The sequence below is a fragment of the Drosophila gunungcola genome, chromosome 3R (assembly GCF_025200985.1).
Source record: "Drosophila gunungcola strain Sukarami chromosome 3R, Dgunungcola_SK_2, whole genome shotgun sequence".
Taxonomy (NCBI): Eukaryota; Metazoa; Arthropoda; class Insecta; order Diptera; family Drosophilidae; genus Drosophila; species Drosophila gunungcola.
In genome coordinates, this window is record NC_069139.1 from 29,252,502 (window position 1) to 29,266,657 (window position 14,156).

General features: G+C 47.1%; 6 protein-coding genes across 7 annotated transcripts; 3 read left to right on the forward strand and 3 right to left on the reverse strand.

The window, feature by feature from the left end:
- The first annotated feature begins 19 nt into the window (after positions 1 to 19).
- On the forward strand, positions 20 to 3,196 carry LOC128252684 (uncharacterized). The gene is made up of 3 exons (XM_052980625.1): positions 20 to 145; positions 1,788 to 1,834; positions 1,894 to 3,196. The coding sequence occupies exons 1-3, from the start codon at positions 103 to 105 to the stop codon at positions 3,031 to 3,033; spliced, it is 1,230 nt and encodes a 409-aa protein (XP_052836585.1). The 5' UTR covers positions 20 to 102; the 3' UTR covers positions 3,034 to 3,196.
- Positions 3,197 to 3,344: 148 nt separating this feature from the next.
- On the reverse strand, positions 3,345 to 6,224 carry LOC128252669 (nucleolar complex protein 3 homolog). Its single transcript, XM_052980607.1, has 4 exons — positions 6,067 to 6,224; positions 4,384 to 6,014; positions 3,700 to 4,323; positions 3,345 to 3,643 (listed from the first exon to the last, which is right to left on the reverse strand). The coding sequence occupies exons 1-4, from the start codon at positions 6,073 to 6,075 to the stop codon at positions 3,427 to 3,429; spliced, it is 2,481 nt and encodes an 826-aa protein (XP_052836567.1). The 5' UTR covers positions 6,076 to 6,224; the 3' UTR covers positions 3,345 to 3,426.
- A 3,019-nt stretch (positions 6,225 to 9,243) lies between these two features.
- On the forward strand, positions 9,244 to 10,170 carry LOC128252691 (G patch domain-containing protein 11). Its single transcript, XM_052980632.1, has 2 exons — positions 9,244 to 9,333; positions 9,395 to 10,170. Exons 1-2 carry the CDS (start codon positions 9,290 to 9,292, stop codon positions 10,146 to 10,148), a joined length of 798 nt encoding a protein of 265 aa, XP_052836592.1. The 5' UTR covers positions 9,244 to 9,289; the 3' UTR covers positions 10,149 to 10,170.
- On the reverse strand, positions 10,171 to 11,602 carry LOC128252688 (serine/threonine-protein kinase 16). The gene is made up of 4 exons (XM_052980628.1): positions 11,333 to 11,602; positions 10,683 to 11,277; positions 10,483 to 10,617; positions 10,171 to 10,427 (listed from the first exon to the last, which is right to left on the reverse strand). Exons 1-4 carry the CDS (start codon positions 11,440 to 11,442, stop codon positions 10,311 to 10,313), a joined length of 957 nt encoding a protein of 318 aa, XP_052836588.1. The 5' UTR covers positions 11,443 to 11,602; the 3' UTR covers positions 10,171 to 10,310.
- Positions 11,603 to 11,799: 197 nt separating this feature from the next.
- LOC128252692 (tRNA-uridine aminocarboxypropyltransferase 2) lies at positions 11,800 to 12,848 on the forward strand. The gene is made up of 2 exons (XM_052980633.1): positions 11,800 to 11,981; positions 12,045 to 12,848. The coding sequence occupies exons 1-2, from the start codon at positions 11,902 to 11,904 to the stop codon at positions 12,727 to 12,729; spliced, it is 765 nt and encodes a 254-aa protein (XP_052836593.1). The 5' UTR covers positions 11,800 to 11,901; the 3' UTR covers positions 12,730 to 12,848.
- On the reverse strand, positions 12,837 to 14,114 carry LOC128252696 (general odorant-binding protein 84a). 2 transcript variants are annotated; one of them, XM_052980638.1, is made up of 5 exons: positions 13,948 to 14,114; positions 13,438 to 13,662; positions 13,216 to 13,280; positions 13,036 to 13,162; positions 12,837 to 12,977 (listed from the first exon to the last, which is right to left on the reverse strand). In XM_052980638.1, exons 1-5 carry the CDS (start codon positions 14,102 to 14,104, stop codon positions 12,883 to 12,885), a joined length of 669 nt encoding a protein of 222 aa, XP_052836598.1. In that variant the 5' UTR covers positions 14,105 to 14,114; the 3' UTR covers positions 12,837 to 12,882. The 2 variants fall into 2 exon arrangements, with proteins under 2 accessions (XP_052836598.1, XP_052836597.1); XM_052980637.1 differs by lacking the exon at positions 13,438 to 13,662.
- Between the last annotated feature and the right edge of the window lie 42 nt (positions 14,115 to 14,156).

Sequence of the window (14,156 nt, forward strand, 5' to 3'; positions counted from 1 at the left end):
TGCAGTTGTCTCCAGAGTTTTGGACGGTTCACAGGTCGTCGATCGAAAGGATTAGCAGTGCACTCGACCAGGACAATCCCGCAGACTCTGATCCTCTCCAGCATGGAGCAAGTGCCTCTGCAACGCGGCGCATGCGTCGTGGCAGGTGAGTTGGCCAACCAGTCGGCGCTGACCCACACCCAACCCAACCCACACACAACCCAACCCAACTCAAGCCACCAGCACTGCGGCGCGTAACTCAACAGTGACGAGCGATCGGCTGTCCGCCCCGTCACCATTAGCACTTCCTTTGGAGGGGCGTCTGTCTGTCCAAGTTTTTGCTGCCTTGCATATTTACGAGGCATGCGTCGTGTTGTTGGCCCACCGACTGCCGCCATTCTTGGCAGCCAATTGATGTTGCGGTGCGTTTCTTTTGCAACTGGCACAGTGGGACTCCAGTTGTTGGGGGCACAAGCCAATGGGTCCACCTAAAAAGCATCACTTAGATATTTGCGAGTGCTTTGCTCACCGCTAAAAAAAAACCTTCACAGAATGTCCATGTGGAAAAAACTCCTTTTTTAGCCAAATATATTCGAACCAGTAAATATTAAATAGTGGCTATAAGATACATAAAAAATTGATTCAACACCGAGAATTGGAAATAACAAAAAAAAATTTTTTCTTTTGCATCTAATATAGTATCGGACAAAGAAATCCGGACTGGCAAACAAAGTTCGTTTCGTAAATTTTTTTAAATTTTAAAACAATAATTCAAGAAAATTGTTTTTAAACGAATTAACTGAATGTATTTGCTAACCAAAACATTTTACGAAACCAAAGAGGTTTTTTAGAAAAAATCTTAAATTAAAATTATTGATACTTTTTAAAAAACTGATGAACTTGAAGCAGTTTAACCTATTTTTATTTTTAAAGTAAGTTTCAAATGACTTGAAAATCCAACTTTAGCGCATACAACGCGGAGGCTTAAATTTTCCGATCGCAAAGCCACCTTCATCAATTCAGTCATTTTCGACATGTTTCACTTTTTTTTTTTTCCAAAAGCCAACGATACACTAAACTAGATGGTAATTAAATACAAAATACTTAATATATACCACGAAAAAAGATCAAAACCGATTTAACCTTTTTTACATGTTTTACGTCCGTTCAAAGTTTGCATACAGAGGACATACTCTAAGTTTCCGGATTTCTTTGTCCGCTACTGTCCGTTGTGTAATTTGCATTTAATAACGATTATTTTTTTTTAAATTGCTTTGCTATTTATTTATTGAATGTTTTCCTTTCGGATACAAATAATAAGTGTATCAAATCTTATGGTAATAACCCAACTAACAGTCGTATGACTGAGTTATGATTATAATGATTAATGTACTTCAAAATGTGGAACAAGCAATATGAGTCCAGTTTTGATATTATTGATTTGTTATTAACAACATTAGGGATATGATCTTTTTCTTGGACAAAACAAATACCTATTCAGTAGAATCCCTGTCCCTTAACTGATATTATGCCCACTGTGCCCCGGCGGAGGAGTAGGAAGCTGATAAATAAAGACCGCGGTGCAGAACCATCTAAGCCGCGCTATCAGCGCCCAGAATCGCGACGTACTTGGCCTTAATACGGGCTGCGAAACTCTGGGCTGCCATCGCCATCGCCATCGATGGCTGGCAGGGCGTTCATTTCCACTTGGTGCGTCGCCAGTTGCACAGCTCGGAGCAGATCTTCGCCCACTCGATTCCCACTCGATCATAAAGCGCTAATGTTGGGCCGACTCTTTGTTCTTCCAGTTCTGGTGCTGCTATGGAGCGGCGGCTTGGCCCAGTTGCAGGTCCAGGTGAGTGCAATGGTGCAATGATGCTGTTCCCGAACCGCTTCCAAAACTCTTCTTGGCAGGCGCAAAGTGGCTACAACTACGGGCGACCCGAGGTGGCCAGTGTGGGCGGAGCCACCGCCGGAGGTCGACTGGCCCCCGGTCCGTATCCCACGTCGGCGGCCATTGCCCTCACCCCCGCCCCGGCCCCCACTGCGTACGGAGCGGGACTGTTTCCCTCGCCCGCAGTCGGATTCACGCCCAGTGGCCAGGCGACCACTGCCTTTGGGGCTCCGGCCATTGTGGGGGCCAGCAGCCCGGTGGGGCAGCCGCGGAGGCCTTCGCCCGGCGGAATAGCCACCCCTCCGTCCCGCAGCGGACCCTACGGACCGCAGACGCCGCCGTACGGGAGCACTGGGGCAGGCGGCTCCGCCATTCGGGTTCCGAGTGGCGCCGCGGACAGCGGCGACTACAGCGACTCCGAGGGCGACTACTCGGCCATCCCGGGTGTGGCCGGGGTGGACTACCCCGTGTACGGCCAGGTGCCGCGCACCAACTTCGACTGCTCCCAACAGCCCCTGCCCGGGTACTACGCGGACATCGAGGCCCAGTGCCAGGTGTTCCACATCTGCGCCCTCAACCGCACCTACTCCTTCCTGTGTCCCAACGGCACCGTCTTCAGCCAGGAGACGCTGGTCTGCGTGTGGTGGAACCAGTACGACTGCGTGTCGGCGCCCAGCCTGTACGCGAACAACGCCTACATCTACGACTACTCCGGCGGAGGTAGTGGCCAGACCGCTCTGGGCCAGTCCAGTGCCAGCAATGCCTATCGTCCGGCCGCAGCTTCCACGACTGCCTTTGGAGCCCCTGTGGCCACGTCCGGAACCCTTCGGGCCACCGCAGTGCCCCAGGCGGCGGGCTACAGCTCCGGCCGGGGCTCCTATCCCTCGGCCACGCCCACACCAGCCGTCCAGAGCCAGGGCCCGTATGGCGCCGGAGCCGTTCTTCGGCCCGCCATCGTCCCGAGCTCCGGAGTCAACCGATTGCCGCCGAGCGGAGCTGCCGTCGGACTCCTGGCCACCGCTGCCGGCGCTCTTCCCGAGAACGCGGTGCCCGGCTTCGGCCAGCAGCCGCAGGCCCAGCTGGTGGCCGGCGGAAACCGAGAGTATCTGCCGCCGGCCGGCGTTGGACAGCAAAGGCAGCGCGGAGGTCCCACCGCATAGTTATCGAGACACTGGCGATCCCCTGGCACTTGTACCCGGTTATATGGCATTAGACTTAGTGACCCTAGGCTTAGCCTCCTTTTAGAATGTTTGGAGCTCCAAACATAGATCTTTACGAATAGTTTTAAAACCCATTCATTGAAATATACTACAAGAACTCGTTTACAAAGGAAGCAACACTTTTAAGGGTTAATTGAAATGGTTTAAAATGGATCCCCGCACTTTGTTTTTAATCCAATTTAATAATATGTCACATCTGAAAGTGCATTTTGTATAAGAATGTTAAGATTTGTTTAGTGAGTTTAAAAAAATGAGCAATGATCACTATTGTTCTAATGTAGATTTTCATAAAACGTTCAACAGTAAAGTTAAGTTTCCACTTCCAACAATCCTTTATTGAAGCGCACTAAGAAAATCGATTTGTAGCTTATCCTTTGCGTGTAAGACTTTGTCATTTCGCAGCAGCTTTCCGTACTGCTGCTTGAAGTCCGAGCGGATATACAATTGTTTGCCCTTTTTCAGCTTCGGTTGGCCAGCCTTTGGCAGCGGTATCGTCGGATTGAAGGCCATCTGTGTGCTGTCGTACTGCGTGAACAGGTCGTGGGAGGATCTAAAACAACACAATGTCTGTAGGGATACACTTTTACCAATATTAGTGTTACTTACAGCTTGCCGATCTCCGTGGGCAGCGCTCCCTCGCCGGAGGCCGGCACTCCGTTGGCAATGTGAACAGCCATGCGGCGCACCGTGGGATGGTAGTGCCGTGCCAGAAGGGCCAGTTCGTACAGCGACGTGCTGGCGGCATTGCAGTACTCGGGATCCTGCAGTTCGGGGTCATAGCGACCTGAGCCTATGCTAGTGTCCGTGTCCAGCAGATTGTCGAGCACAGAGGTGAGCTGGAACGTCTGTTTAATGGTGCCCAGCGTGGCCAGGGTGCCGTTATGCAGCAGGTGCAGGCTTCCAGTGAGTAGCCGCTTCACGAAGGCCATCAGTCGCTGCTGGCTCATGTTTCTGCGCCGCTTCACCAGCACCTCATCCAAGGTCCGCAGAATAATTGTGAAGTCTTCGTGATTCTTGCCCGCCTGCACGGCCAGCATGTTCTGGTAAAAGTGCTGGTAGAATCGGATGGGATCGATGTTCAGCACTTCACCCTGGCCCGAAAGAATCACAAAAATGGTCTGGACGCAGTGCAGTCGCTCTCGGTAGCCCAGTTCTTCTTGATCCTCCAAAATGCGGTTGAGCACATCGATAAGATCGGCGAAAAATTCCAGATTGATGACGTGCGCAAACCTTGAATAAATTCAGTAAGTTAGAGAGGTTTTTAGCCGAGCAACATGCAAAACTACTTACTCTGCCAAACCCTCTAGAATGGCGCTCAGCACGCGCGACGTCGGATCGTTCTTCAGGACGCGAAAGTAGATGGTAAACACCATCTTGATGATCTCGGTTAGTTTCTGGTGCTTGTCTTGCTTATTCTCCTCGGCACGGGTCTCCTCCAGCTCTCTGTTGACCTCGGTGAGCTTCTTCCGCCTCTTGCGCTCTTTCTTGGACAGGCTTAGCAAGCGTTGGCGGTGCGACTCCAGCTTCTTTTGCTTCAGCTCGTTCTCCTTCTCTGCGTCCAGATTCACGCTCTTGATCTTGAGACCCATCAGACATGTGATGCACTCGACGTGCACGTTGTTCTGCTTGGTTTTAATCAAGTGGTTGATGCGCCGGACTATGAAGAGGGTCATCTCCAATCGCTTGTCGTTGGCGAAGACTGAGCGGAAGCACTGGTTGACAGCTGTCCGCATCTCCAGGTAATTGCTGTTCAGCATGTAGACCAGCAACTGGGCTATGTTCTGGACGTAGTTAAAGTAGGGATGCGCCACCAGCAGGTCACACATGCACTGCACCGCCACGGTGGCCAACTTTACGGTCTGGGGCGTCCGCAGGCCGCCTCTTCTGTTCACCTGCGCCGTAATCTGCTCCAGCTTCTGCAGGAACTTCTTGAACTGCTGAAGCAGGGCGTTCTCAAAGGTCACACGGTCAAGGGTGGCCTTGCGCAACGTTTGCATCTTGGTGTCCACCTGACCCACTCGGTACTCGGGCAGAATGTCCTTGAAGATCTCGGTGACAGATATTATGGCCAGTTTTCTCACGGACATAAGGTTCGCCTGCTTGCTGGCTGGGTTGATCTCGTCCATGAGCTCGTAGAGGGCATGGAAGTTACGCATCTTGTCCTCTGGTTTCTCGAGCAGACCGGAGCAAATGATTCCAATACGGTACTTCTGCCGTTCGATCTCCTGCTGGCGAGCAATCAGCAGATCCGTGGTGGAGATGAGCTTTTGGACGGGTACGGCAGACGCCGCCTCGACATCGTTGACCACATCGTCGTCGCTGTCCTCGTACTCCGTTTCCCCATCTAAATCACTATCCTCCTCTGCCGCGGACTCTTCTTCCTGCTCCGCCTCATTCTTCTTTTTCTGCTTGGGCTTCGGCAGGTAATCCACCTCAGTCGTGCGGGTGATTATCTGACCATCTCTGGACTTGATGGGCAGCAGATCCAGCTTGATTTTCTGCGCTGCCTGCTCTTTTTTGGTGTCCGAGGCGTAGGCCCGTTCCAAGCCGATTGATTGCCCCTGATCAGGGTCTTCCTCGCCAGCGGTTTTGGCCTTTCGCTTCCGTTTGTTGGCCTGCAGCAGGGCGAGATCATCGCCATCCAGCATGTCTGCAATGTTGTCCAGCATCTGATCGTCGCCATCCTCGTCGTCTTCGTCCAGCGGATCGAGTCCCAGGGAGGCCAGTTTGTTGTGCTTCTTGCGCTGCGCCAAGTTGTCGCGTTTTCTCGCCTTCTGCGAGAATATATTCTGGCCCTGTTCTCGCTTGGAAGTAAGTTGGTCGCGCTTTTGCTTCTGTTTTTGTTGTTGCTGCTTCGACAGCGGTGTTTTCTTCGATTTTAGGTGAGCGGCCCGCTTCACCGAGCTGATTTTCACCTTTTTCTAAAGACAATTTGGTTCGTAATTGTAATGTATAGTAAGTAGAGCTACTTACCGTTCCCATCCTGCCTATTATAATAGTTTTTTATTCAAAATTCTTAGGTGTTGACTTCTTAATTTGACGAGCACATGGGAAGCTATGGGAACTGCCAACTTTTCAGCGGTGGGCAACAGCTGGTTGAGTGATGGCAGCTCTTTTTGGTATTTACTGGTATTTTCAAGGTATATTTTATCTATCTGCGGTCTTACATAAATACTGAATTTTATAAATGGTTTATGTGTTGACCATTAAAGCCCGTTTACACTAGAGCGGAGTTAGTTAATTTTTAAGATATGTGTAAAACTACATATTTTAGGTTTAGCCACTAAACATACACCATGTTGTATGGTTAGTGGTTTAGCTTAGGGGCCTTTTTATGCAAATTCGGCAGTTTATTTGATATTATGGCTAACTCCCTTTTTCAATATTATTGGTTGGCATTACCCCTCTCTGAAAAAAAAACTATCAACATCTGTTACAAGCGGTTTCCGCCTGCCACCAGCTTTATAATAAAAATTTAACCATATCTTTTTTTTCAATTTTTACACCCTTGCAGTCAGAAGTTTGCAACGCAGTGAAGGAGACATTTTCGATTATAAAGTATATATATAATCTTGATCATCATGTTCATGTCCGTCCGTCTGCCCGTCTGTCCGTCAGTCAGTCTGTCCATCGCCCTGTTCCCATTGGAACAATCAGAAAAATAAATGAACAAAAATTAAATATGTACTGCTGTTTAATTTTTATACCCTTGCAGAGGGTATTATAATTTCAGTCAGAAGTTTGCAACGCAGTGAAGGAGACGTTTCCGACCCTATAAAGTATATATATTCTTGATCAGCATCACTAGTAGAGTCGATCTAGCCATGTCCGTCCGTCTGTCCGTCCGTCTGTCCGTCTGTCCGTCCGTCTGTCCGTCCGTCTGTCCGTCTGTCCGTCCGTTTATATGCAAACTAGTCTCTCAGTTTTAAAGCTATCTGCATGAAACTTTCCCAAAAGTTGTCTTTCTATTGCAGGTAGTATATAAGTCGGAACGAGCCGGATCGGACGACTATAGCATATAGCTCCCATAGGAACAATCGGAAAAATAAATGAAAAAAAATTATAACTTTGCTGTTTTTCAATTTTTTGTTTAGTTCTTCGACATTTAGTAATGGTTAAATATTTCCGATTTACGGTTTAAATTTCATCAAAATCGGACGACTATAGCATATAGCTCCCATAGGAACAATCGGAAAAATAAATGAAAAAAATTATAACTTTGCTGTTTTTCAATTTTTTGTTTAGTTCTTCGACATTTAGTAATAGTTAAATATTTCCGATTTACGGTTTAAATTTCATCAAAATCGGACGACTATAGCATATAGCTCCCATAGGAACAATCGGAAAAATAAATGAAAAAAATTATAACTTTGCTGTTTTTCAATTTTTTGTTTAGTTCTTCGACATTTAGTAATAGTTACATATTTCCGATTTACGGTTTAAATGTCATCAAAGTCGGACGACTATATCATATAGCTCCCATAGGAACAATCGGAAAAATAAATGAAAAAAAATTATAACTTTTCTGTTTTTTATTTTTTTGTTTAGTTCTTCGACATTTAGTAATGGTTAAATATTTCCGATTTACGGTTTAAATTTCATCAAAGTCGGACGACTATATCATATAGCTCTCATAGGAACAATCGGAAAAATAAATGAAAAAAATTATAACTTTTCTGTTTTTTAATTTTTTGTTTAGTTCTTCGACATATAGCAATGGTTAAATATTTCAGAATTATGGTTTAAATTTTATCAAAATCGGACGTCTATATCATATAGCTCCCTTAGAAATAATAAAAATATATAAAATAACTATCAAATAATTGAGCTGCAAATCATCATAGCTTCAATGTTTTTAAACATATACGAAAGTAAATCATAATTTTAATGTTTTCAAAAATGTTTAATTCTTGCAATAGCTGCAAGGGTATATGAACTTCGGCTTGCCGAAGTTTGCTTTCTTTCTTGTTTTTTATTTATTTGATGTTTTATTATTTATGAGTTATGGTTTAAATTTGATTAAATTCATTGTCGCCAAGACTAGAGATGCACCGAAATAAAATCCGCTAAATATCGGCTGGAAACGTGTGGCTAGAAACGTCAATTCCATCGTCAAGGAATAACCGGGAAGTATTTGGCACGGCAAAAACTAACGGACCATCTTTGAAAGAGATGGTGGATGGAGGATGGTGCTCTGTGTGATTATGCCATTATGGACATTCCGTTCAGCGGATGGTAAAAGGAGGTTAGATCTCTGTGAAAAGGATCTATTAGGGCTGATTAAAATTTCGCATGCTTTTGTCCCTCAGTTTGTTATAATTTTACACAAAATGAAAGGAACTGGCTACCACATATGCAAAACAAGCCAGTGCTCGTAACTTCTGGTGGCAGTGTTGTGAACTTTTCACTAGTAGTGCTGCAATCCAGTCCCAAAAGCGATGAAAAGGTCCCAACAAAACACGTTTCGCAGAAATAGTAGATTTAATAAATAAATAATAAGAACAAAAACACTTTTGAATTTAACTTAGATAAAATACCTTTTATACCATATTTAAAGAATCACAAAAGGGCTTGTTCAAAACCACTCCCAAGAAAACACATGATGTTTTCGTACCATGATGGCCCTTGCTTCCTCCACTTAAATTCGTTCGGAAACTAAAACAAGGACGGCGGAATTGCAAAAGCAATGAAGGCTAGAATTAAACGAATTTTGAGGCGCAAACACACAATAATTTTTTAAAAAGTTAAATATGTTATTATTAAAAAAATTAATAAAGCAATAATGTTCTTAATAAAATTAGGTAAAAATATTTTATCATAATGATATTATAATATTTTAAAATAATTCATTTTTGTGCTTGCGGGTCTAGTCCATCAGCTAAATTCTTGGCTTAAACTTTTTCCTCTGGCGAAACTTTTTTTCGATCTGAGTACTAGGCCTAACGAATGAAAAAACGAAGTCTTATGAGCACCCATAATAACCAATTATAACTTCGCTGACCCAAAATAGCAAATGTAATCCATAACTTTTAAGGCCTTTTTTCTCCAGACCATTACGCCGCTGAATTATAAGATTTTTAAGGATGGTATATTTTATAACGGTATCTTAAGGCATTTTTAGTTTTTTTTTATTGAAAGCTGCCGTTTTAGTCGTACCCTCTGTGGTCACACTGCACATCGCAGTGTAAATAAACAAATGTCCGACGAGGATGATTATATGTCTGACAAATTCCTGGCTGGGTAAGATTGGAACTAACAGAATCATCACCATCTGAAGAATCCCCTTTCGTTTTCCAACTAGCCTGCAGGACGTGCGTCCCAGCTTGGTGCACAATCGCGGCAAGAAGCGCCAGGTCGAAATCGAGACCAAAAAGGAGGACCTGAAGAAGCGGCAGCGAGAGGCAACCGCTGCCTGCGGAAACGTGGACAATGCTCGACTCCAGCAGTCACTCAACAGACCACTAACCGCCGATAACAAGGGCTTCCAGCTGCTGGCTAAAATGGGCTATAAAGCGGGATCTGGATTGGGTAATCAGCCGGATGCCCGTACGGAGCCTGTCGGGATCACCATTAAGAGCGGTCGTGGAGGCCTAGGCCGCGAAGCAGCCGTGGCCGAGTTGAACCAGAGGCGGCAAGAACTACGCAGAGCCCATCTCCTCAGCAAGGCCGGCATTGAGTCCCGGGAGGAAATCAGCACGGAAGCTTACAGACGAAGAGCGACTCACAAAGCGGAGGAGCGCAAACTCCAGTTCGACATAAAGCGTTGTCAGCAAACCTGCGAGTCCTTGGATCTTAAATCCGGTATTACAGAACCAGATCTGGAGTTCTTTTGGCCACCTAAGCCAAAAGACGAAGAAGAATCAGAAAGCGAAGGCGAACCGGAGGTGGTGGAGGAGCCAGCCAAGGAAGAACCATACACTCCATCGGAGCAACTAAAACTCCTCACTGGCTACATGCGCACCGCCTACTGCTTCTGCTACTGGTGTGGAACACACTACGAAGACACCGAAGATCTAAGCACCAACTGTCCAGGACTCACACGAGACGATCACTAGTCCCAGCAAAAAATAAAAACAATTCTAGGTTAATTACACATAATTTCACAAAATCTCTGAAGGTTTAAAATTATTTTACAATGATACATAGTCAAAAAACGTTAGCGGTGTATCTGGTTCGGACAAATGGGTATAGACGAGTTGGAATTCGGTGAGTGGGAGCTACAAGCGACCCTCCAGCTTCTGTATCAGATCGTGGGTGCGTTCGATGACACTGAAGATGAACGGCCGTTCCATTGGATCGGTGCGGAGCATATAGTTAACTAAATCGTGCATGTCCTGGGAAAGAATGCTTATTTAGCCAATACTTTAGGGTTCTGAGATATTGTCTTGCCTCTGTGTAGATGGAATCCTCTGGAATGTTGACGTTACCGCTAAGCACAGCTAAAGCCACGCTGTCGCCTCGCTCGTAGATGGGATCGTAGGGTGAATTAAAGTAGCACATTGCATATAGCACACAACCAAGACTCTAAAACGGGAATAAAGAAACCCATATAAAGATTAAAGCTTTTCCAGGCGAATTTACATAAGTACCCATATATCCGTCCTCTCGTCGATAGTGCAGTAGGTTTTCACGGTGAATAGCTCCGGAGCCCGGTAGACTATGGAGCTCCTCTCCTCTGCCTCGTCCTGCAGCCGCTGGGCATCCGTCTGGCCGACAATCTGCAGTCGAGCCTCTGTCATGGAGCCGAGATCCACAATTATGGGCTCGAACGAGTCCGACAGACAGATGTTCGCCGTTTTCAGATCGCGGTGGGCCAGCGGCACAGGCTTGGCCTCATGGATGGCCTTCAAACCCTCGCAGACGCCCAGGAAGATCTGCAGGATCTGGGCCTCGGGCATGTGGTCCTGTTTCCGCGAGCGCAGCTGCAGGTGGTCCGCCAGAGAACCGTGCTTGTAGTAGGGCAGCACGATGTACAAGGTGCTCGTTGTGTTGATGACGATGTCCGCCTGGCCCTTCAGCTCATAGTCCACCACCCGGATGACGTTCTCCGAGTCGATTTTTCGGCAGTTTTCGATTTCCCGCAGCGCGATGTTCTGGTCATCGATGCTGTGGCAGGTGATGCGCTTTATCGCGTAGCTCCGTCGCGTGGAGGCGTTTTCCCCAAGGTCGATCAGACTGAAGCCCCTGCACAGACACCCAGAGATTAGATATTTAGGAGGAGATAGTGGTGCTCTCGTACCCTGTCGCCAACCTGTCGCGGATTGTGTAGCGGGATCCGTTGATGTTCAGGGTCTCCTTCCGGCAGAAGCAGCCTCGCTTCATGATCAGCGTCCAGCCTATGCTCTGCATTTCGTCTTAATTACACTACGGACTTTACAACTTTAAGCCTAACAACTAGTTTAATTCATGTACAAAACCTAAATAGAAAACAGAAAGCTGAAGTGCAATGGTTATGCGGGGAAGATATTACGAAGTTCGGTTATTTTGTATTTCTTGGTAGATTTCATGATTTTGCTCGCTGAGTTTGGGCTAATAATGTCTTGTTATTATACTCTTTTAATTCCTCTTAAATTTAATTAACTATCATATATTTTACAGTTGTCATCGAAAACCAAAAACTAAATGAACTCGAACAAGTCATCGCATAAACACAGATTTCCCTGCGCGCCCAACAGCTGATTGAAGAACAGGGTGGTTATGTTTGCCATGTGGCGGCCGGCGTTGCCACCCAGTCGCACATGGTTCGTTGATTGCGATTTCTCCTTGCGCAGAACTTTGCATTTATTAAACTAATAATCAATTACAAGGATGGAGGATGAGGCTTGGCAGGATCTCGTGGGCATCAGCGCCGATCCGCCCAACAGACGCGACAAGTGCGAGCAGTGCAAGTGAGTGGTAAAACAGGGAATACCGCTCTGAAATTGCAAGTCTCACAATCAAATCCTTTGCAGGCGGCCCGCAGTTGTTTGCTGGTGTCCGGCTTTGCCCCATCCGCCGGAGGAGGTGGCCTCTCAGATAGTGATTCTGCAGCATCCCGCCGAGGAGAAGAGATCCCTGCGCACGGCTCTGATGCTCCAGTTGGGCCTGGAGCCGGGAAAATGTGTCGTGTACAAAGGCAAGCGTTTCCCCAACCACAAAAACCACGCTGAATTGCAGAGGATTCTGGACTCCCCGCAGACGTTGCTCTTGTATCCCAGCCGGGATTCGGTGCCGCTGGAGGAGGTGGACCGCAGCACCGGACCCTACACTCTGGTGCTCATTGACGGCACCTGGCCGCAGGCCAAGGCAATCTACGCCAGCAGTCCCGCTTTGCACCGCCTCCGCCAGGTGAAACTCATCGCCGTGGGCATCAGTGACTACATCATCCGCACCCAGCCCACGGAGGGCTGCCTCAGCACCCTGGAGACCGCAGCCCAGTGCCTGGCCGTGCTCGAATCGCGGCCGGAGCTGCGGCAAACGCTTGTCCGCCCGCTGCACACGCTCTGCAAGTTCCAGCTGGACAACGGGGCCGTCGAGCACCAGTCCAAGGAATTCCTGCTCAAGAACAACCAGTACCCCAAGCCCATTGGCAAGCGGCTGAGCCGTCTGCTCAACTCAACCAGAAGCGCGGCGTGCGATGGCAGCGAGGACACGTGATAGCGGGCGCAGGAAAAGACCGGAGAAGTTGCATGTGCCTGTGGTTTATTGTCAACTAGGTGCATCGGCCGTAGCTATATTTGACTTGTACCGCTAATATTATAGTTTCCTACTGAATAGTCCATAGTCCAAGATGGGCCCCTTTGCTGATACTCAAACGGTGGGCTTGTTCCTGGCGTCCGTGAGCGCTCTGATGACGACGCACTTGACGATGGCATAGCCGCGCACGCAGGCATTCGTCTCGTCCTCTGGGGATAACACATTAATGTCGTTTGCATTCCGACACGACTTGTCCAGCATACTCACTGCCTTCGGCCTCGCAAGCCTCAATGGAATCGCCAGTGGCTGGCCAAACATATTTGCGCACCAGATCCGTGTTTAGCTTGTAGTCCGTCATCAGACCGGACTTTTCGAAAAAGCAGTTGAAATAGCACTGCAAGCAATTCGTGAGAATCGTGAGGTAAGAGATCTGCAAGCCCCACCTACCATGCTGGTTGCCTTGTCCTTGTCATCGGGCAGTTCACCAGTGCTGTTGAACTGCAACACGTTGCCTGAAAGAAATGGCAGATACGATATGTCACTGACTTACGAACGACGGTTATGTTCCTTCGTTGTATCACTAACCATACAACATATAGATATATATATATATATATATATATGTATATAATGTATGGTTAGTGGTAGTATACTCCTTTGCACACTCACTGGTCGACGTTATGAAACTTGCATTGCAGTTCCTGTTAACCTCATCAAAATCTATATAGTCGGCTTCTCTAGGAGCTGGTGTGGTGGTGGATACATCATCCACGTCGCCATCGAAGCTATCGTAGTTTATAATGAAGACGTCGCCGTTATCCTTGGCATGATCCTGAAGAGCCCTGCCACAATGCAGACTCAAGCTCAGGAAAGCAAAGACAGCACAGGTTTGAGCTAACGCGGACCACATTTCGAAATAGCGGAGTGCCTGTTGGGCTTTAGCTGCTCCCCTTTTATATCAATACTTTGGCAATGCGTTTGGAAAATAGCTCTGATCATGCCATGTGCAGTTAGATTTGTTTAATGCACTTTTTGTGAAATTTTAGTACCCACTGATTGGGCTTTAAACAAACTTCACACAAAAGAAACTAATATTTTCAGTGATTGCTCAATTAGAGATCATTTTAACAGTAAACTGAGTACGGATACTCGGGTTATATGCCCCAACCGTCCACTTACCATACGGAATCATGTTTTCCACCGCACAGGCAACACGAGCCGTGTAAAACATGGCGTGCATTTGCATCTGCACTTCCGGATCATCGGGCACCACATCCTGGGCAGCCACCCAAGCCGCAGACACAAGGGCGATGAGAAGTAAGGACCGAAACGACATTGCGCCAGACCGAGTGAGTGAGTGATTGAGTGGCTTTTTGGGCCACTATATA